We start from the raw sequence: 23,424 nt of genomic DNA on the forward strand, positions 1-23,424 counted from the left end.
ATCCGACAGTGCAGTAGTCCCTCGGTACTGCACTGGAGTGGATTATGTGCTCGTGACGCCAGAGTGGAACCCACGGAGCCACACCTGACACAGCAAGAGTGCTACCCATGGAGTCACACCTGTCACAGCAAGAGTGCTACCCACGGAGCCACACCTGTCACAGCAAGAGTGCTTACCCACGGAGCCACACCTGACACAGCAAGAGTGCTACCCACGGAGCCACACCTGACACAGCAAGAGTGCTACCCACGGTGCCACACCTGACACAGCAAGAGTGCTACCCACGGTGCCACACCTGTCACAGCAAGAGTGCTACCCACGGAGCCACACCTGACACAGCAAGAGTGCTACCCACGGAGCCACACCTGTCACAGCAAGAGTGCTACCCACGGAGCCACACCTGACACAGCAAGAGTGCTACCCACGGTGCCACACCTGTCACAGCAAGAGTGCTACCCACGGAGCCACACCTGACACAGCAAGAGTGCTACCCACGGAGCCACACCTGACACAGCAAGAGTGCTACCCACGGAGCCACACCTGTCACAGCAAGAGTGCTACCCACGGTGTCACACCTGTCACAGCAAGAGTGCTACCCACGGAGCCACACCTGACACAGCAAGAGTGCTACCCACGGAGCCACACCTGACACAGCAAGAGTGCTACCCACGGAGCCACACCTGACACAGCAAGAGTGCTACCCACGGAGCCACACCTGTCACAGCAAGAGTGCTACCCACGGAGCCACACCTGTCACAGCAAGAGTGCTACCCACGGAGCCACACCTGACACAGCAAGAGTGCTACCCACGGAGCCACACCTGACACAGCAAGAGTGCTACCCACGGAGCCACACCTGTCACAGCAAGAGTGCTACCCACGGTGCCACACCTGTCACAGCAAGAGTGCTACCCACGGAGCCACACCTGTCACAGCAAGAGTGCTACCCACGGAGCCACACCTGACACAGCAAGAGTGCTACCCACGGAGCCACACCTGTCACAGCAAGAGTGCTACCCACGGAGCCACACCTGACACAGCAAGAGTGCTACCCACGGAGCCACACCTGACACAGCAAGAGTGCTACCCACGGAGCCACACCTGACACAGCAAGAGTGCTACCGACGGAGCCACACCTGTCACAGCAAGAGTGTTACCCACGGGGCCACACCTGACACAGCAAGAGTGCTACCGACGGAGCCACACCTGTCACAGCAAGAGTGCTACCGACGGAGCCACACCTGTCACAGCAAGAGTGCTACCCACGGAGCCACACCTGACACAGCAAGAGTGCTACCCACAGAGCCACACCTGACACAGCAACAGTGCTACCGACGGAGCCACACCTGTCACAGCAAGAGTGTTACCCACGGGGCCACACCTGACACAGCAAGAGTGCTACCGACGGAGCCACACCTGTCACAGCAAGAGTGTTACCCACGGGGCCACACCTGTCACAGCAAGAGTGTTACCCACGGGGCCACACCTGACACAGCAAGAGTGCTACCCGCGGAGCCACACCTGTCACAGCAAACAGTTAAATGCTGTCCTAAAGAAACTGTAGAGTTATGCAAATGTATGAGCAATAAAAACCTTTCTATCTGCAGCTACCTTGGAAGCAGTAAAAACAGCCGTTATGATTTCGCTGGAACTAAAGAATAAAACAAATAAACACATTGCGATACCATTATAAAGAGGGAAAAAAAACTCTTATTTTTTTGTTCAGTCATGGGATGCGGGCATCACTTCCAGCATTTAATGCCCATCTCTAATTGGCCTTGAGAAGGTTTTCTTTATTCGCTTCTGGGATCTGGGCATCACTGGCAAGTCCAGCATTTATTGGCAAGACAGCCAGGATGTTGTCTGGGCCCATAGCCTTTGCTGTATCCAGTGCGCTCAGTCATTTCTTGTGAGCATGTGGAGTGCATCGGATTGGCTGAAGACCGGCTTCTGGGATGGTGGGGACCTCGGGAGTAGGTCAATATGGCTCATCCACTCGGCACTTCTGGCTGAAGATGGTTGCAAACGCTTCAGCCTTGTCTTTTGCACTCACGTGCTGGGCTCCACCATCATTGAGGATGGGGATATTCTTGGAGCCTCCCCATCCTGTTAGTTGTTTAATGGTCCACCACCATTCACGACTGGATGTGGCAGGACTGCAGAGCTTTGATCTGGTCTGTTGATTGTGGGATCGCTTAGCTCTATAGCATGCTGCTTCTGCTTTTTAGCATGCATGTCGTCCTGTGTTGCAGCTTCACCAGGTTGGCACCTCATTTTTAAGTACACCTGGTGCTGCTCCTGGCATGCTCTTCTGCACTCCTCATTGAACCAGGGTTGGTCCCCTGGCTTGATGGTAATAGTAGAGTGAGGGATATGGCAGGCCATGAGGTTGCAGATTGTGGTGGAGTACAATTCTGCTGCTGTTGATAGCCCACAGCGCCTCATGGATACCCAGTTTTGAGCTGCTAGATCTGTTCTGAATCTATCCCATTTAGCACAGTGGTAGTGCCACACAACACGATGGAGGGTGTCCTCAGTGTGAAGATGGGACTTCGTCTCCACAATGATTGTGCAGTGGTCACTGCTACCAATACTGTCATGGACAGATGCATCTGTGACAGGTAGATTGGTGAGGACGAGGTCAAGTAGGTTTTTCCCTCGTGTTGGTTCTCTCACCATCTGTTGCAGGCCCAGACTGGCAGCTAAGTCCTTCAGGACTCGGCCAGCAGTAGTGCTACCGAGCCACTCTTGGTGATGGACATTGAAGTCCCCCACCCAGAGTACATTCTGTGCCCTTGCTACTCTCAGTGCTTCTTCCAAGTGGTGTTCAACATGGAGGAGTACTGATTCATCAGCTGAGGGAGGGCGGTAGGTGGGAATCAGCAGGAGGTTTCCTTGCCCATGTTTGACCTGAAGGCAAGAGACTTCATGGGGTCCAGAATCAATGTTGAGGACCCCCAGGGCCACTCCTTCCCGACTGTATACTGACATACCCAGGGATGGTGATGGAGGAGTTTGGGACATTGAAAGGTATGATTCTCTGAGTATGACTATGTCAGGCTGTTGCTTGACTAGTCTGTGGGACAGCTCTCCCAATGTTGGCACAAGGCCCCAGATGTTAATGATGTCGACTGCGCTGGGTGTGCCGTTGTCATGGCAATGGCTGAAGCTGGTGCCTCGGTCAATGGATGGCCCGTCTGGTTTTATTCTTATTGCTTTTCTTAGCAGTTTGTTACAGCCATTTCAGAGGGCAGTGGTGTGGGTCTGGAGTCACATATCGGCCAGACCGGGTAAGGATGGCAGATTTCCTTCCCTAAAGGACATTAGTGAACCAGATGGGTTTTTACGATAATCCGATAGTTTCATGGTCACCATTACTGACACTAGCTTTTTTATTCCAGATTTATTTAATTAACTGAATTTAAATTCCCCGACTGCCGTGGTGGGATTATGAACTTGTGTCTCGGGATCATTAGTCCAGGCCTCTGGATTACTAGTCCAGTAACATAACCACTGTGCTACCGTACCCTTGTGGTGGTGAGCTGCCTTCTTGAACCGCTGCAGTCCATGTGGTGAAGGTGCTCCCACAGTGCTGTTAGGGAGGGAGTTCCAGGATTTTGACCCAGCGACGATGAAGGAACGGCCGATATATTTCCATGTCAGGATGGTGTGTGACTTGGAGGGGAACTTGCAGGTGGTGGTGTTCCCATGGGCGGGAGGTCCTGCTACCAGTCTGTCCAGCACCTCCTTGCTTGAAAGTATGGTGAACGTTTGAGAAAAGAAGGGTCAGCTGTGATGCCCCTGCAGTCGAATAGCCCACCAATGTTCATCGTCAAGGCTCACCAATGAAGGTACCTACTTTAAAGATAAGGAACCAAAAGAGTACTCATTCCTAAAGTGTCGGGAGGGGGGCGGGGGGAGAATCATGCAAAATGGATTAATAACAAGCATCAATAAACTGCTAGTTTTGATATACATTAATGACTTGGACTTGGGGGTACAGGGCACAATTTCAAAATTTACAAATGACGCAAAACTTACAAGTGTAGTAAACAGTGAGGAAGATATTAATGGACTTCAAGAAGACATAGGCAGGCTGGTGGAATTGGCGGACACATGGCAGATGAAAATCAATTGCATATAGGGTGATGGGTACACATTCAATAGTAGCCTTCAAAAGGGAATTGGACAAATACTCGAAGGGATATGGGGAAGAGCGGGGGAGGTGAACTAAAGAGCTAGTGCAGCCTCGATGGGCCAAGTGGCCTCCTTCACAGCCATGGCTCAGTGGGCAGCATTCCCGCCTCCGAGTCATGAAGGTTGTGGGTTCAAGTCCCACTCCAGACTTGGGCACAGAAATCCAGGCTGACACTCCCAGTGCCATTGCTGAGGGAGCGCCGCACTGTCGGAGGGTCAGTACTGAGGGAGCGCCGCACTGTCGGAGGGGCAGTACTGAGGGAGCGCCGCACTGTCGGAGGGGCAGTACTGAGGGAGCGCCGCACTGTCGGAGGGGCAGTACTGAGGAGGCGCCGCACTGTCAGAGGGGCAGTACTGAGGGAGCGCCGCACTGTCGGAGGGGCAGTACTGAAGAGGCGCCGCACTGTCGGAGGGGCAGTACTGAAGAGGCGCCGCACTGTCGGTGGGGCAGTACTGAGGGAGCGCTGCACTGTCGGTGGGGCAGTACTGAGGGAGCGCTGCACTGTCAGAGGGGCAGTACTGAGGGAGCGCCGCACTGTCAGAGGGGCAGTACTGAAGAGGCGCCGCACTGTCAGAGGGGCAGTACTGAGGGAGCGCTGCACTGTCGGAGGGGCAGTACTGAAGAGGCGCCGCACTGTCAGAGGGGCAGTACTGAGGGAGTGCCGCACTGTCAGAGGGGCAGTACTGAGGGAGCGCCGCACTGTCGGAGGGGCAGTACTGAGGGAGCGCCGCACTGTCGGTGGGGCAGTACTGAGGGAGCGCTGCACTGTCAGAGGGGCAGTACTGAGGGAGCGCTGCACTGTCAGAGGGGCAGTACTGAGGGAGTGCTGCACTGTCAGAGGGGCAGTACTGAGGGAGCGCTGCACTGTCGGAGGTGCAGTACTGAGGGAGCGCTGCACTGTCGGAGGTGCAGTACTGAGGGAGTGCTGCACTGTCAGAGGGGCAGTACTGAGGGAGCGCTGCACTGTCAGAGGGGCAGTACTGAGGGAGCGCTGCACTGTCAGAGGGGCAGTACTGAGGGAGAGCCGCACTGTCGGAGGGGCAGTACTGAGGAGGTGCCGCACTGTCGGAGGGGCAGTACTGAGGAGGTGCCGCACTGTCGGAGGGGCAGTACTGAAGAGGCGCCGCACTGTCGGTGGGGCAGTACTGAGGGAGCGCCGCACTGTCGGAGGTGCCGTCTTTCGGAGGAGACGTTAAACCGAGACCCCATCTGCCCGCTCAGGTGGATGTAAAAGATCCCACGGCCACTATTATTAAGAGCAGAGGAGTTCTCCCGGGTGTCCTGGGGCCAATATTTATCCCTTAACCAACATCAAAAAAACAGATTATCTGGTCATTATCACATTGCTGTTTGTGGGAGTTTGCTGTGCACTAATTGGCTGCCGCGTTTCCCACATTACAACAGTGACTACACTTCAAAAAAGTACTTCATTGGCTGTAAAGCGCTTTGGGGCGTCCGGTGGTCGTGAAAGGCGCTATAGAAATACAAGTCTTTCTTTTCCTGGGCTGCACTATTCTCTGATAATAACAGGAAGATGTGAAAATCCCACCGTCGCTCTACATCGCTCTTTCCCCTTCACTGAACACCTGAGCCTCAATTCGCCAAGTCCAACCTCCTGGTCAGTTTTTTTTTGCAGGCAGTGTATTGATGACAACAATGATAAAAATCAAAGTAATTCCAAGGAGGCGTGGAGGCGGGAGGGATCGACGCCATCGCCCCAGGCTATGTTTATAAACAGAACAGCGATTGCACGGAGCGAACATTGAACAAGCGCCGAGTTTGTGCAGAGTGAGATTGACACAAAGCATTGGAGAGGACTCGACCACTCAAAGGAGGTAAGACGGTTTGCAAACCAGAAGGATGTTTGCATTCCTCGTCATTGTCAGTTTCATCGCTCTTTCCCCAACTTCAGTTTGTAAATTTCGCCACACTGTTTAGTTATTTAACTCCTTTTATTTTTTCGCTGATCTTGAATCGGGCCATTCGACCGAAAAGGTTATTTTCGTGTTACTTCGCCACCCCTTTCTCACATTAAAAGGGTTTAAATGATATTGCTGCTGGAAAGAAACGTGTTCATTAAAATAAATATCTAATTCAAGCAAATAATGCGTTTCAAGCGATGTTTGCAGTTTGGCAATTGCAAAGCGATGAGCACTTAAGCAATTTATAAATGTGTATACTCTAAACATGTTAATAAGTTGAATTTGTAAACCGACGCTTCAAATTTGCTAGTCTTGTTGTTTGAGTTGTGATTTGAGATGTCGATAATGTTTGATGCATTTTCATATTTGCATTCAGTAATCCTCAGGAACTAGTAGTGAGATGAGATCTGTGCACGGGGTTTTGTCTCTTTGAAGGGAAACGTGTGTGTTTATGTGCTTCTGTTCTGCAGTAAGGGCATGTACCAGCCTCGGCTCCAAGGAGACAAAAGGACACAGTGTGGAAGAGATTCAGCTCTTCCCCATGTTGTTCTGTCATCGAGTCTGCTGAGGCGGATCGCGAGTCTGGTGCAGATTCACTATTCAGGGGAGAGCTCCCTTAGCAAGAGAGGTCAATAGCCAGGGGGGCACAGATCGAAAGTAATTGGTAGCAGGATTAGAGAGGAGTTGAGGAGAACTTTTCTCACCCAGAAGGTGGTGGGGGGTCTTGTTAAGTCTGTGTGTTATAGTGAGAATTACTACACAGACCACAAGAGTAAATTCAACAGGTCTTTACTGGTTGGAGGTTGGACTATACTGAATACAATATTATTACACTGTGCTTATATACCGGTGTGGTCACCACCGGTATTACGTATACAGCAGCCAAAGAAAGTAGTACCTTTCTTAAGGTGGACCAGGCTTAAGTTCTCTTAAGGTGGAACAGGTTACATACACCACAATCCTCCCTTTTTAGCTTAACAGTCATATCCCCAAATAAACATAACATATATACATATATAACTTCAGGTATAACAGTTCAAAGGTTCAGTCTCTCAGGAGGCTTTCTGATTCGGCTTGGATAACGCCTTTCAGTGGTCTCTGATTCTTGTTGTTGAGGTGCCTCCTCTAGTTGGTTGCCAATGTATTGGGTGTCATCATCATCAAATACATTCTCGGCCGAGGTAGATGCTTCAGGTTCATGAACGTCTTCCACAGCTGTCTCTGTCACAACCATGGGTTCGACCCTTGCTCTCGACTCTACCAGTTGATCCGCATGACGCCTTATCACATTATGACCAATATCTACGGTGTACATCAGAGGTCCTTGTCTGGCCCGGATTGTTCTGGACTGCCATTTGTCGTTTCCATAGCCCCTTGCCATCACTGGTTGTCCTACGTCGAAAGTTCGAGTGGTCTTGCTGTTAATATGCCGAAACTGTTTGTTTTCCACTTCCCTCCGCACATTTGGTTTTAACAAGTCCAACTTGGACCGCAACCTCCTGTTATAAAACATCATAGCAGGACTTTGGTTAGTCACGGCATGATCGGCGTTTCTATATGACATCAGGAACTTATCAACCTTGTGTTGCAGCGGAATCTGATCACCATTCATGGCCTTAATAGCCTTTTTGAATGTCTGGACAAATCTTTCAGCCAACCCGTTTGTCGCCGGATGATATGGGGCAGAGGTATAATGTTTAACTCCATTCTTCTTTAAGAATTGTTGGAATTCTTCCGATACAAACTGTGGTCCGTTGTCCGAACAGATCTGTTCTGGCAATCCGTTCCTTGCGAATATTGTTCTTAACACCGCAATTGTCTTTTCTGAAGTAGTGGTATTCATCTTGATGACTTCTGGCCATTTGGAATGTGCGCCCACCGCGATTAGGAACATGGAGTCCATGAATGGACCAGCAAAGTCAATGTGTACGCGTTGCCATGGGGCTGAAGGCCATTCCCATGGGTGTAGCGGTGCTATCGGAGGTGCATTTTGCACTTTTTGACACCCAGCGCAGCTTTTCGTTAACTCCTCAATCTGTTGGTCAATACCCGGCCACCATACGTAAGCCCTAGCAAGACTTTTCATTTTAACTCCCCCCAGATGACCTTCATGTAGTTCTTTTAAAACTCTTTCCCTTAACTTGGGAGGAATAATCACTCTTGTCCCGTACATCAAAGTACCATGGCAGACGGACAGCTGGTCTCGCCTTGCCGAGAATGCCGGTAACAGAGGATCACCCCGTGTTGGCCATCCTTTCACTGTCACCTCGTAGACTCTGGACAGTGTCGGGTCGTTCCTGGTTTCTCTTTCAATACTTGCGTTGGTGACAGGTAAACACTCGATAATGGTCGAATGAAATAACTCAACAGGGTCAACTTCCGTCGTGTCTTCATCTTCAGGTAGTGGCAGGCGCGACAGGCCATCAGCATTGCCATGCTGTTTCGTACCTTTGAATTCTATCTGATATTGATGTGCCCCTAAGAAAAGAGACCATCTCTGGAGACGCTGTGCTGTCATCACCGAAACACCCTTCTTAGGGTTAAAAATGGACACCAACGGTTGATGGTCCGTCAGAAGTGTGAATTTTTGGCCCTGTAGGTAATGATTAAACTTCTTCACTCCCCATACAAGGCTAAGGGCCTCCCTATCGATCTGCGCATAGTTGCGCTCAGCGGAGGTCAATGATCTGGATGCAAACGCGACTGGCCTTTCCGTGCCATTTGGCAATTTATGTGAGAGTACTGCCCCAATACCATATGGAGCAGCATCACAAGCCAACCAAATAGGCAGTGTCGGGTTGAAGTGAGTCAACACTTCCTCTGAGGTGATCAATTCTTTGCTTTTGCGAAATGCCTTCTTACAGTTTTCGCCCCAGTCCCATGGTACCCCTTTCTGTAAAAGAGCGTTCAACGGATGCAGCACCATGGATAGATTTGGCAGAAATTTATGGTAGTAGTTAATTAATCCTAGAAACGACCTCAACTGAGAGACATTCTCCGGAGCGGGAGCCTTTACAACTGCCGCTATCTTGTCAGGAGACTTATGAAGCCCCTCCTGGTCAATTACATGACCACAGTACGAGATCCGCTTCTGGAAGAACTCACATTTCTGCCGATTTACCCTAAGTCCATACTCTTTCAGTCTGTTGAGCACCAGTTCCAAGTTAGCGAGATGCTGTTCATCACCATCACCTGTGATCAGAATGTCGTCCAGGTAACATTGTGTGCCTGGAATTCCCTGTAATACCTGCTCCATGGCCCTCTGCCAAATTGCTGGAGCCGATGCCACACCAAAAACCAGCCTATTGTACCGGTACAACCCTCGATGCGTGTTGATCGTGAGGTATTGGCGTGACTCTTCTTCAACCTCCATCTGCAAGTACGCCTGCGCCAGGTCTATCTTGGTGAAGTGTTTCCCGCCAGACAGTGAAGCGAAAATATCCTCAATCCGTGGAAGCGGATACTGCACCGTGTGAAGCACCGGATTAACGGTGATCTTGAAATCTTCACAGATGCGAACCTTCCCTGGATCTCCTGGCTTATTGTTCGCAGGATGTTTCATAACGGGAACAATGGGCGTAGCCCACTCACTCCAATCTACTTTAGACAGTACCCCTGAACGTTCTAGTGCTTCCAGCTCCGCTTCAACCGCAGGTCGTATTGCATAGGGTACCGGTCTGGCTTTAAAAAATTTTGGTTGTGCATGTTCATCAATCTTGATGTTTGCCGTAATTCCTCTCAGTGTTCCCAGTCCCGGCTGGAACACCTCTTTAGCCTCATCCAATATTCTGGACAATCGTTTAGGTTTGACAGCTGTTTCCCCGGAATCTACCGTTAGTGCCTTCAAGGAGTGCCAGTCCATATTCATTTTCCTAATCCACTCCCGTCCTAGTAGTGGTGGACCTCCTTTCAGGTAGCATATATAAGTCCATTACTTGGCTTCCTTCACCCTTGTGGACCACTTCTACCTCTATTTTTCCGATGGGGTACACTCTTTGCCCCGTGTACGTTTTCAATATAATCTCCGTATCCTGTAAGGGAATATGTTGGAATAACCTTCTGTAATCTTTCTTATTCATGACCGTCAACGCCGATCCAGTGTCCAATTCCATTTTTACTTGGACTCCTGCTATCTTAAGAGTGACCCAAATTGTCTGGAGGTCTGTATCCTTACCAACGTTGTGTATTCTTAAGCTATCCAGTTCATTACTGCTAGCGTCTGAATCTGACTTCTGTTCAGTCAAACTGTTCTTTGTCACCTTGTGTACCTTTGCATATTTTCCTTGCGGTGACTTTTTATTGCTGGTCTTCTTTCCTGACCGGCATACTTTAGCTATGTGGCCAAACCTGCCACACGTTCTGCATTCTTGGTTTTTAAACCAACACTGGTTCTGATCGTGCGTTGTCTTTCCACAACGATAACATTTGACAGAACTCAAACCCAATTTGTTTGTACCGAGTTCCGGTGGCCGTAGCTGCATTACTGCCGTGCCTCTCGCTGCGGCCTCATGTGCTGCTGCCATAGTGACCGCCTTCTCGAGAGACAGCTCATTCTCCTCGAGCAGTCGCCTTTGTGTATCCTGTTTAAATAAACCACACACAAATCTATCTCGAAGTGCCTCTGTCAGTCCCGTTCCAAACTGACAATATTTTGCTAGCTTACGTAATTCCATCAAATATTCAGCATTGCTTTCATTTTGCAGCTGTCTTCTATCGTAAAATTTAAATCGTTCCGCTAGCATCAGCGGCGTGGGGCTAAGATGATTTTTTAGGACAGTAACAATCTGTTCGAACGTCTTATCCGCCGGTTCATCTGGTGATAACAGGTGTTTCAATTGCCCGTATGTCTTCGCACCCATTAAGTTTAGTAATGTTAGTGCTTTATCTGTCTCAGGAATTTTATTTGCCTTACAATAGTTTTGTATGCATTCTACATACATAGCCCAGTCTTCTATATCACTGTCGAAGGCATTAATGTTCCCATGTTTAGGCATCATAGCAATTTATCGTATTTTTAATGTTATCTAAGATGGCGGCTTCCCGCTCTTGCCGTCGTCCTCCGCCCACAAAATGGCGGTTTTCCCGCGCTTGGCGGTCTTCACCCGTCCCCCGACGCTGTCTCCGCTTCACCGCGGCTCTCGCGCCTTCAGTTTCCCCAGACGCTGCGCCTTTAGCCCGAATGCGGCCCTTATCTCCGGTCGCGATCGATGTCCCGCGCTGCGCCTCTCGCTCGAAAGCGGCCCGGCCCTTATCTCTGGTTGCGATCGACCTCACCGCCCTTATTCCTCCGTCTTCCCAGCCCCGTCTGTACAGCCAACGCGGTTGACTTTCTGTCGCGTCGCTGCCCGGCTTACCCACCATGAGGTAGTAGAAGAAGCTGACAGTCGCTGATGGAGGCTTCGAGGTCAGGATGTCTTCTGCACTCCGGTTGCTCGATGCCTGCCGCTCGACGTGTCTTCCCGTAGGTGATGAGGGTGGAAACCTCTCTTCGACGTCCTGTCTGTGGACGAAGTCGCCGTGGAAATTACTGCAGCAGGGTAAGAATCGGACTCGTCGCCACTGTTAAGTCTGTGTGTTATAGTGAGAATTACTACACAGACCACAAGAGTAAATTCAACAGGTCTTTACTGGTTGGAGGTCGGACTATACTGAATACAATATTATTACACTGTGCTTATATACCGGTGTGGTCACCACCGGTATTACATATACAGCAGCCAAAGAAAGTAGTACCTTTCTTAAGGTGGACCAGGTTTAAGTTCTCTTAAGGTGGAACAGGTTACATACACCACAGGTCTGGAACTCACTGCCTGAAAGGGTGGTCGAGGCAGATAAGTGAGTGAAGGGTTATGGGGAGCGGGCAGGGAAGTGGCTTTGAGCCCAAGATCAGCCATGATCTTATTGAATGGCAGAGCAGGCTCGAGGGGTCAAGTGGCCTATTCCTGCTCCTATTTCTTATGTGAACCCTCATCACATTTAAACAGTGCTTGGATATGCACTTGAAGTGGCGTAACCTACAGGGCTACGGACCAAGAGCTGGGAAGTGGGATTAGGCTGGAGAGCTCTTTTTCGGCCGGCACAGACATAGAAACCTAGAAGATAGGAGCAGGAGTAGGCCATTCGGCCCCTCGAGCCTGCTCCGCCATTCAATGAGATCATGGCTGATCATCCAAATTCAGTACCCTGTCCCTGCTTTCTCCCCATACCCCTTGATCCCTTTAGCCTTAAGAAATATATCCAACTCCTTCTTGAATATATTTAATGAATTGGCCTCAACTGCCTTGTGTGGTAGAGAATTCCACAGGTTCACCACTCTCTGGGTGAAGAAATTCCTCCTCATCTCAGTCCTAAATGGCTTACCCCTTATCCTTAGACTGTGACCCCTGGTTCTGGACTCCCCCGCCATCGGGAACATCCTTCCTGCATCTAGTCTGTCCAGTCCTGTTAGAATTTTATAAGTTTCAATGAGATCCCCTCTCATTCTTCTAAACTCCGGCGAATATAAGCCTAAACACGATGGGCCGTAATGGCCTCCTTCTGTGCCGTAAATTTCTATGATTCTATGAAAAGGGGGAAACAGGGCTGCTAAATCTTAACAGCCCCCATCCCTAAATCTAAACCAAGCCTGCCACTGCCTGGAGCCCATCCTGCTGATTGCAGACCTAATCCCAACTCGAGAACAATCCCCCTTCTGTTGATCCACGCTAAAATAGCTCTCTGCTGTCCTCGGCTCTCTGCTGTCCCCGGCTCACCCTTACTCTTGGCTCTGAACCCAATTCACGGACACTGGCAGCTGTAGAGCATTCATTGTAGCAATAGTGGTGGCACTCACCCATGGTTTACACAGTGCGTGTGCCCCTATCTGTTGGGGCAAGTGGCAGAGCCCGTGGTGGGAGGAGAGGGGGGTGTCGGGGAGAGGGTCATGAGACCCCCTTGTCAGTTTAGTTGTTAGCTTGTGGCTCAGTTGATAGCACTCTCTCTCCTCCTGAGTCTGAAGGATGTGGGTTCAAGTCCCACTCCAGAGACTTGAGCACAAAAATCTAGGCTGACACTCCTAGTGCAGTGCTGAGGGAGTACCGCACTGTCGGAGGGGCAGTACTGAGGGAGCGCCGCACTGTCGGAGAGGCAGTACTGAGGGAGCGGCGCACGGTCGAAGGGGCAGTACTGAGGGAGCGCCGCACTGTCGGAGGGGCAGTACTGAGGGAGCGCCGCACTGTCGGAGGGGCAGTACTGAGGGAGCGCCGCACTGTCGGAGGGGCAGTACTGAGGGAGCGCCGCACTGTCGGAGGGGCAGTACTGAGGGAGCGCCGCACTGTGGGAGATGCCGTCTTTCGAATGAGACGTTAAACCGAGGCCCCTTCTGCTCTCGTGTACGTAAAAGATCCCACGGCACTATTTCGAAGAAAATCAGGGGAGTTCTCCCTGGTGTCCTGGTCAACATTTGTCCCTCAATCAACATCACTGATTAAAGAATAGATAGGAAGGACTTGCATTTATATAGTGCCTGTTCTGACCTCAGCATATCACAAAGTGTTTTACAGCCAATTAACAGACCATTTGCAGTTGGTGGGATCTTGCTGTGCACAGGCTGGGGGCACGGTTTGCCTACATAAGCTAATGGCAATCGGTAGAATTGGTGCCATTTTAAAGGGGATGCAGGAACAGAGAGACCTGGGGGTGAATGTACACTAATATTGGAAAGTGGCAGAACAAGTTGAGAAGGCTGTTAAATAAAGCATACGGGATCTTTAGCTTTATAAACAGAGGCACAGAGTACAAGAGCAAGGAAGTTGTGCTAAACATTTACAAATCACTGTTTAGACCCCAGCTGGAGTATTGTGACCAATTCTGGGCACCGCACTTTAGGGCAAGGCTGGAAGGCATTTATTTTAATGCAAGGAGTCTTGCAAATAAGGTGGATGAACTGAAGTTGTTGTTGAACACATGGGAGTACGATATTGTTGCTATCACGGAGACATGGTTGAGGGAGGGGCAGGACTGGCAGCTCAATATTCCGGGGTATAGAATCTTCAGGCGAGACAGAGGGGGGTGTAAAAGGGGAGGGGGTGTTGCAATATTAATTAAGGAGTCAATTACTGCTGTAAGGAGGGATGATATATTAGCGGGTTCCTCTAATGAGGCCATATGGGTAGAACTTAAAAACAAAAAGGGGGCAAGCACTTTGCTGGGAGTGTACTATAGGCCCCCAAACAGTCAGGGGGAGATAGAGGAACAGATATGTAGGCAAATCTCAGAGAAGTGCGAAAATAATAGGGTAATAATAGTGGGGGATTTCAACTTCCCCAATATTAATTGGGATAGTCAGAGTGTGAAAGGCTTAGAGGGTGCAGAATTCTTAAAGTGCATCCAGGAGAGCTTTTTGAGCCAACATGTAGAAAGTCCTACAAGAGAGGGGGCGGTACTGGACCTAATTCTAGGGAATGTAGCTGGGCAAGTGGTGGAAGTGTCAGTAGGAGAGCATTTTGGCGACAGTGACCATAATTCGGTGAGATTTAAGGTGGTCATGGAAAAGGACAAAGACGGCCCGGAAATAAGGGTTCTAAATTGGGGGAAGGCCGATTTTAATATGATAAGGCAGGATCTGGCCAAAGTGGACTGGGAGCAGCTACTTATAGGAAAATCCACATCAAAGCAGTGGGAGACTTTCAGAAGGGAAATAGAGAGAGTACAACGCCAACATGTTCCCGTAAAGGTCAAGGGTGGGACCAACAAGCAAAGGGAACCTTGGATGACAAGGGATATACAAAAATGCATTAGGAAAAAAAGGGGGGCTTTTGGCAGTTACAAAAGACTAAAGACGGAGGAAGCCCTAGAGGAGTATAAAAAGTGCAGGGGCATACTTAAAAAAGAAATTAGGAGAACGAGGAGGGGCCATGAAATAACACTGGCGAGCAAAATAAAGGAAAATCCTAAGATGTTTTATAAGTATATTAAGGGCAAGAGGATAACCAGGGAAAGGGTAGGGCCCATTAGGGACCAAAGTGGCAATCTGTGTGTAGAGCCAGATGATGTAGGCAGGGTTTTAAATGAATTTTTTGCATCTGTGTTCACTATGGAGAAAGACGATGTAGACATAGAAATCGGGCAAGGGGACTGTGATATACTTGAACATATTAGCATCGAGAGGGAGGAGGTACTAACGGTTTTAGCAGGCCAAAAAGTGGATAAATCCCCAGGCCCAGATGAGATGTATCCCAGGCTGCTGTGTGAGGCAAAGGAGGAGATTGCAGGGGCTCTGACACAAATTTTCAGAACCTCTCTGGCCACAGGGGATGTACCAGAGGACTGGAGAACAGCTAACGTAGTACCATTATTCAAGAAGGGTAGCAGGGATAAACCAGGGAATTACAGGCCAGTGAGCCTAACATCTGTGGTAGGGAAATTATTGGAAAAATTCTGAGGGACAAAATTAGTCTCCACTTGGAGAGGCAAGGATTAATCGGGGATAGTCAGCATGGCTTTGTCAAGGGTAAATCATGTCTGACCAATCTGATTGAATTTTTCGAGGGGGTGACTAGGTGTGTGGATGAGGGAAATGCTGTGGATGTGGTATACATGGACTTCAGTAAAGCTTTTGACAAAGTCCCGCATAGGAGACTGGTCAAGAAGGTAAGAGCCCATGGGATCCAGGGTGCCTTGGCACGTTGGATCCTAAACTGGCTGAGTGGCAGGAGGCAGAGGGTGATGGTCGAAGATTGCTTTTGTGACTGGAAGCCTGTGCCCAGTGGGGTACCTCAGGGATCGGTGCTGGGTCCCTTGCTGTTTGTGATCTACATAAATGATTTGGATGAGAATGTAAAAGGTATGATCAGTAAGTTCGCAGATGACACGAAAATTGGTGGGGTGGTAAATTGCGAGGAGGAAAGCCTGAGGCTACAGGACGATATAAACGGGTTGGTCAGATGGGCGGAAAAGTGGCAAATGGAATTTAACCCTGAAAAGTGCGAGGTGATGCATTTTGGACGGACAAATAAGGCAAGGGAATACACAATGAGTGGTAGGACCCTAGGAAGTACAGAGGGTCAGAGGGACCTTGGTGTACATGTACATAGATCCCTGAAGGCAGCGGAACAGGTAGATAAGGTGGTTAAAAAGGCATATGGGATACTTGCCTTCATTAGCCGAGGCATAGATTATAAGAGCAGGGAGGTTATGATGGAGCTGTACAAAACGCTGGTAAGGCCACAGCTGGAGTACTGTGTGCAGTTCTGGTCGCCTCACTATAGGAAGGATGTGATTGCTTTGGAGAGGGTGCAGAGAAGATTCACCAGGATGTTACCTGGGATGGAGCGCCTCAGCTATGAAGAAAGACTAAACAGGCTGGGGTTGTTTTCCTTGGAGCAAAGAAGGCTGAGGGGGGACCTGATTGAGGTGTACAAAATGATGAGGGGCATAGATAGGGTAGATAAAGAGGAACTTTTCCCCTTAGTAGGGGGGTCAATAACAAGGGGGCATAGATTCAAGGTAAGGGGCAGGAGGTTTAGAGGGGATTTGAGGAGGAACTTTTTCACCCAGAGGGTGGTTGGAGTCTGGAACTCACTGCCTGAAAGGGTGGTAGAGGCAGGAACCCTCACAACATTCAAGAAGCATTTGGATGAGCACTTGAAATGCCATTGCATACAAGGCTATGGACCAAATGCTGGAAAATGGGATTAGATTGGACAGGGCTTGATGGACGGCGCAGACACGATGGGCCGAAGGGCCTCTTTCTGTGCCGTATAACTCTATGACTCTAAGGATGTCGAGGCCTTGGAGAGGGTGCGGAGGAGATTTACTAGAATGGTGCCAGCAATGAGGGACTTCAGTTATGTGGAGAGACTGGAGAAGCTGGGGCTGTTCTCTTTAGAGCAGAGAAGGTTATATACATACCCCCTTGTACTGGACTCACCCACAAATGCAGAAGAGATTTACTAGATTGGAACTAGGGATGAGGGACTTCAGTTACGTGGAGAAACATGGGATTGTTCTCCTTAGAGCAGAGAAGGTTAAGGGGGAAATTTGATAGAGGTGTTCAAAATCATGAACGGTTATGGTAGGGAGAAACTCTTTCCAGTGTCAGAAGGGTTAGTAACCAGAGGACACAGATTTAAGGTGATTGGTAGAAGAACCAAAGGCGACATGAAAAAATGTTTACGCAGCGGGTTGTTGTGATCTGGAATGCGCTGCCTGAAAGGGCGGTGGAAGCAGATTCAATAGTAACTTTCAATAAGGAATTGGATAAATACTTGAAAAGGATAAATTTGCAGGGCTGTGAGGAAAGAGCGAGGGGGTGGCGGGGGGAGAGTGGGACTAATTGGATCGCTCTTTCAAAGAGCCGGCACAGGCACGATGGGCCGAATGGCTTCCTTCAGTGCTCCATGAAAGACACAGGAACACCTTTGTGGGATTTAGCAGTGGCTATTGCAGTGCTATTACCCCAAGTGATCTGAGCAATTTTACTCAATGTTTATGTTTCAATTGTCCAGTGATAATAGGAGGACCCTCGGTAACCGACGATGGGGTTTGGAAGCACAGTTCATGAACGCGGGACAAGAGAAACACAAATAGCCGGCAAGGCTCCCACCTCAGACCTACACCGAGAGGCATGCCATGCTGAAGATGTCTTGAACAATCTGAACGTATTTCGGCAGAACCGACTCTTCATCGATATTGTGCTTCGGATCGATAGGCATGAGTTCCACTGCCATCGAGCCACGCTCTCTGCTAATAGCATTTACTTCAGGACCATGTTTAGCACCAACCTCAAGGAGAGCCAACAGGGCACCGTGGACATCAAAGCGGTCTCAGCGGACACTATGGATTGTGTGTTGGACTACATGTACGGAGGAAGGGAAAACATCCGAGAGGACAATGTCCAGAGTCTGCTGGAGGCATCCGACCTCTTTCAGATCGCGGCGCTCCGAAGCGCGTGTGAGAAGTTCCTGGAGAAGCAGCTGGACCCTTGTAACTGCCTGGGCCTCTTGAGTTTCGCCAACATCTTCTCCATCCCGGCCTTGGCGGAGAAAAGCAGAAGACTTCTCCTGAAGGACTTTTCAGAGGTGATCCAGCACGAGGAATTTTTGCAACTGTCCAAGTCCGACCTGTGCGACCATCTGTCCAGCGACCTCTTGGTCATTACCAAGGAGGAGACCGCCTTCGAAGCCGTGATGCAATGGGTCCACCACGATGTGTCCAACAGGAGACCCGCTCTGAGGGAGCTGTTGGAGCGGGTCCGACTTCCCTTACTGGATCGGATATATTTTGTTGAGAAAGTTGAAACAGATGAGTTGATCCTGAGCTCCAAGGAGTGCTTGCCCTTGCTGCAAGAGGCGAGGAGGTACCACATCTTTGGCAATGAGATAACATCTCCAAGGACAAGACCAAGGAGGTAAGCCTGAGCGTTTTGTTAAATGCTTCAGCCTCGGCTCAGTTGGGTAGCACTCTCTCTCTCGCCTCTGAGTCAGAAGGTTGTGGGTTCAAGTCTCACTCTTGCGCATAATCCAGGCTGACTCTCCGGTGCAGTACTGAGGCTCCGCTGCACTGACGGAGGTGCCGTCTTTCGGTTGAGAAATTAAACCGAGGTCCCGTCTGCTCTCAGGTGGACGTAAAATATCCCGTGGCACTATTTCAAAGACGAGCAGGGGGAGTTCTCCCCGGTGTCCTGGCCAATATTTATCCCTCAATGAACATCACATTATACAGATGATCTGGCCATTATCACATTGCTGTTTGTGGGATCTTGCTGTGCGTAAATTGGCTGCTGCGTTTCCTACAGTACAACAGTGACTACACTTCATTGGCTGTAAAGCGCTTTGGGACGTCCTTCGAGCATGAAAGGCGCTAAATAAATGCAAGGCTTGCTTTCTTTAATTCTGACTCCTCTGTTGGCTCGGTTGATAGTCGAGTGCGGCACGGAACTATTCGGACCTGGAAGACCTCACCTTTGAGCCCCAGTCTGTGCAGGCTGCAATTGCCACTCGCCCTCCTGGGCTAGCGATGGGAATGGTGCAGCGCACATTCACCAGAATGACAGAATGATACCGGGGCTAAAAGGGTTAAATTATGAGGACAGGTTGCTTAGACCAGGATTGTATTCCTTTGCGTATAGAAGATTAATAAGTAATCTGATAGAGGTGTTTAGGATGGCTCGTGTGGAGCATAAACACCATTTGACCTGTGGGCCAAATGGCCTTTTTCTGTGCTGTAACTTTTATGTAAAGATGATTAAAGGAATCGATAGAGTAGATCGAGAGAGAAACTAATTCCTCTGGTGGGGGGAGTCCAGAACAAGGGGGCAGAACCTTAAAATTAGAGCCAGGCCGTTCAGGGGTGATGTCAGGAAGCACTTCTTCACACAAAGGGTGGTGGAAATCTGGAACTCTCCCCCCCAGAAAGCTGTAGAGGCTGGGGGTCAATTGAGAATTTCAAAACTGAAATTGATAGATTTTTGTTGGGTAAAGGGTATGAAGGGTTACGGAACCAAGGCGGGTAGATGGAGTTAAGATACAGATCAGCCAGGACCTCATTGAATGGCAGAACAGGCTCGAGGGGCTGAATGGCCTCCTCCTGTTCCTATTTTCCTGATTGGCTGAAGGCGGATGCTGTCATGGTCATGTGAGTTGGGGGTATATAAGGAACTGCCTTAAGAGGGAAGGGCAGAACAGGAGCAAAGAACAGAGAGTTTCAACACCTGGGGGCTTATTCGCCAAAGGAGTGAGTGTAATATCCACCTTTTGTACTTTTTTTTTATTCGTTCACGGGATGTGGGCGTTGCTGGCAAGGCCAGCATTTATTGCCCATCCCTAGTTGCCCTTGATGTGGAAATTTGGAACTCTATCCTCTAAAAAGCTTTTGAGGCTGGGGGTCAATTGAAAATGTCAAAACTGAGCGATTTTTTTTTTTTTTTTGGGTAAACGTATTAAGGGTTACGGAACCAAGACGGGTGGATGGAGTGAAGATACAGGTCAGCCAGGATCTAATTGAATGGTGGAAGAGGCTCGAGGGGCTGAATGGCCTCCTCCTGGTCCCGTGTAACAGGATCGAGGGGCTGAATGGCCTCCTCCTGGTCCCGTGTAACAGGCTCGAGGGGCTGAATGGCCTCCTCCTGTTCCCGTGTAACAGGCTCGAGGGGCTGAATGGCCTCCTCCTGTTCCCGTGTAACAGGCTCGAGGGGCTGAATGGCCTCCTCCTGTTCCTGTGTAACAAGCTCGAGGGGCTGAATGGCCTCCTCCTGTTCCTGTGTAACAGGCTCGAGGGGCTGAATGGCCTCCTCCTGTTCCTGTGTAACAGGCTCGAGGGGCTGAATGGCCTCCTCCTGGTCCCGTGTAACAGGCTCGAGGGGCTGAATGGCCCCCTCCTGTTCCTGTGTAACAGGCTCGAGGGGCTGAATGGCCTCCTCCTGGTCCCGTGTAACAAGCTCGAGGGGCTGAATGGCCTCCTCCTGTTCCTGTGTAACAGGCTCGAGGGGCTGAATGGCCTCCTCCTGGTCCCGTGTAACAGGCTCGAGGGGCTGAATGGCCTCCTCCTGGTCCTGTGTTCCGAGGATGGGTCAGTCTACGACGAGCCTGAGCGAATGGGCTTGAGGGAACACAGGTGCGCCTTTAGCTGGGGTACGGCGCCGCGTGTTATGCAGTACGGTGCCCCTGTTCTCATTACACGGATCAACAGAGCTACGGCGAGCAGCGTCACGGGAGATCCACCCAACCTGACCGTAGACGTTTCTCCTCCGCTCAGGTTCTCGAACATCGCGGAAGTGATCGTGGTGGTGGGCGGCTGCGACAGGAGAGGTCGCTTAATGCTGCCGTACGCCGAACAGTACAACCCAGCCACGGGGGAATGGGCGCAGCTGGCCAAGCTACCAGACTACACCAAGTCCGAATTCGCCGTTTGCGCCTTGAAGAACGACATCTTCCTCGCGGGTCAGTAACAGACGCCGGGGTGGGGGAGGGGGGCCGTTGTGTGTGTGTGTGTGTGTGTGTGTGTGTGTGTGTGTGTGTGTGTGGGGGCGGGGGAATGTGCGCCCTCGAGCCTGCGCGCAAATGTGAATGTGCGGGATCATATATCATACCTATCGGGAAAGGATGAACAGGCTGGGTCTCTTTTCTCTTGAAAAAAGAGAAGGGGTGACCTAATAGAGTGGACACAGAGAGAGTGATTCCACTTGTGGGGAGGAGCATAACTAGAGGCCATCAATATAAGATCGTCACCGAGAAATCCAATAGGGAATTCAGAAGAAACTTCTTTACCCAGAGAGTGGTGAGAATGTGGAACTCGCTGCCACAGGGAGTGGTTGAAGCGAATAGTATCGATACATTTAAGGGGAGGCTAGATAAACACATGAGGGAGAAGGGAATAGAGGGTTATGCTGATAGAGTTAGATGAGGAAAGATGGGAGGAGGCTCGAGTGGAGCATAAACACCGGCATGGACTGGTTGGGTTGAATGGCCTGTTTCGGTGCCGTGTATCCTGTGTAATCCTATGTAATATGTGAGTGTGTATGCAGTGGAATGTGTGGGAGCGTATGAGTGTGTGTGCATTTTCTTGTACAACTAGTTTAACCAGTTATATTAATAAACAAATCATGTAGTCTACCGCCCTAATGACATAAGAACATAAGAAATAGGAGCAGGAATAGGCCACTCGGCCCCTGGAGCCTGCTCCGCCATTCAATAAGATCATGGCTGATCTTGGGCTCAAAGCCCCTTCCCCGCCCGCTCCCCATGACCAGATAGGATGCAACGGTATTCTTAAAGGCGCACTGCCGAAATGTTGGACTTGTAATAAAATGTCATGTTCTTCTTTCTCGTTTTCAGGTGGGCACCTGTACAGTCATGACGTGTGGATGTATAACTCTCCACTCAATATCTGGGTCAGAGTGGCTTCTTTAAATAAAGGAAGATGGAGACACAGAATGGTGGTCCTGCAGGGCAAGGTAGGGACTGGGTAGACCTGTCACACTGAGCAGACATTGTTCTTCGGTAATGGCCTGGAAAATTGGTAATAGTCCCACCTTTGGGTCATAGGAACATAGGAAGAGGAGGAGGCCATTCAGCCTCTAGAGCTACCCCGCCTGTCCACCCGATCATGACTGGTCCATTACCTCACCTCCATTTACCTGCCTTTGCTCCATAATACCCTTGTCTAACAAAAATCTATCAGCCTCAGTCTTGAAAGCTCCAATTGAGATGTAAAGAATTCACAGAATCACAGAAACCCCACAGTGCAGATAGAGGCCATTTCGGCCCATCGAGCCTGCACCAACACATATCCCACCCGATCCCCATAACCCCTACACCAACACATATCCCACCCTATCCCCACGTATTTAATCCCCCTAACACTAAGGGTCAATTTATCATAGCCAATCAACCTAACTCGCACATCTTTGGACTGTGGGAGGAAACCGGAGCACCCGGAGGAAACCCACGCAAACACGGGGAGAATGTGCAAACTCCACACAGACAGTCGCCCGAGGCCGGATTCGAACCCGGGTCCCTGGCGCTGTGAGGCAATAGTGCTAACCACTATGCCACCGTGCTGAGAGAGATAAATTATTTCCTCTGGTGTGGGGTGTTCAGAAACTTAAAATTAGAGTCAGGCCGTTCAGGGGTGATGTCAGGAAGCAGTTCTTCACACAAAGGGTAGTGGAAATCTGGAACTCTCTCCCCCAGAAATCTGTTGAGGCTGGGGGTGAATTGAAAATTTCAAAACAGCTTGATAGATTTTTGTTGGGTAAAGGTATGAAGGGTGCTGGAACCAAGGTGGTAGATGGAGTTAGGTCACAGATCAGCCATAATCTCATTGAATGGCGGAACAGGCTCGAGGGGCTAAATGGCCTCCTCCTGTTCCTATTTTCCTGATTGGTTGAAGGTGGATGCTGTCATGGTCATGTGAGTTGGGGGTATATAAGGAACTGCCTTAAGGAGGAAGGGCAGAACAGCAGCAAAGAACAGAGAGTTTCAACACATGGGGGCTTATTCTCCAAAGGATTGAGGGTAATATCCGCCTTTTGTACTTTTTGTTTTATTTGTTCACGGGATGTGGGCGTCGCTGGCAAGGCCAGCATTTATTGCCCATCTCTAGTTGCCTTTGAGAAGGTGGTGGTGAGCCGCCTTCTTGAACCGCTGCAGTCCGTGTGGTGAAGGTGCTCCCACACTGTTTTTAGGGAGGGAGTTCCAGGATTTTGACCCAGCGACGATGAAGGATCGGCCGATATATTTCCAAGTCAGGATGGTGTGTGACTTGGAGGGGAACTTGGAGGTGGTGGTGTTCCCATGCGCCTGCTGCCCTTGTCCTTCGAGGTGGA

At 50.0% G+C, this 23,424-nt stretch overlaps 1 protein-coding gene across 1 annotated transcript in view; it reads left to right on the top strand.

The window, feature by feature from the left end:
* Window positions 1-5,741: 5,741 nt before the first annotated feature.
* LOC147112136 (kelch-like protein 24) overlaps window positions 5,742-23,424 on the top strand; it is a 31,828-nt gene continuing 14,145 nt past the window's right edge. Inside the window, exons 1-4 of the mRNA XM_085999722.1 lie at window positions 5,742-6,032; window positions 17,606-18,507; window positions 20,853-21,037; window positions 21,932-22,050. Of these exons, the coding sequence (XP_085855848.1) occupies window positions 17,636-18,507; window positions 20,853-21,037; window positions 21,932-22,050 (1,176 nt within the window). The 5' untranslated portion in view covers window positions 5,742-6,032; window positions 17,606-17,635. The remainder of the gene's footprint in view (window positions 6,033-17,605; window positions 18,508-20,852; window positions 21,038-21,931; window positions 22,051-23,424) is intronic.

The sequence above is a fragment of the Somniosus microcephalus genome, chromosome 10 (genome assembly GCF_052327205.1).
Source record: "Somniosus microcephalus isolate GS21.2 chromosome 10, FLI_Smic_1.0, whole genome shotgun sequence".
Classification (NCBI taxonomy): Eukaryota; Metazoa; Chordata; class Chondrichthyes; order Squaliformes; family Somniosidae; genus Somniosus; species Somniosus microcephalus.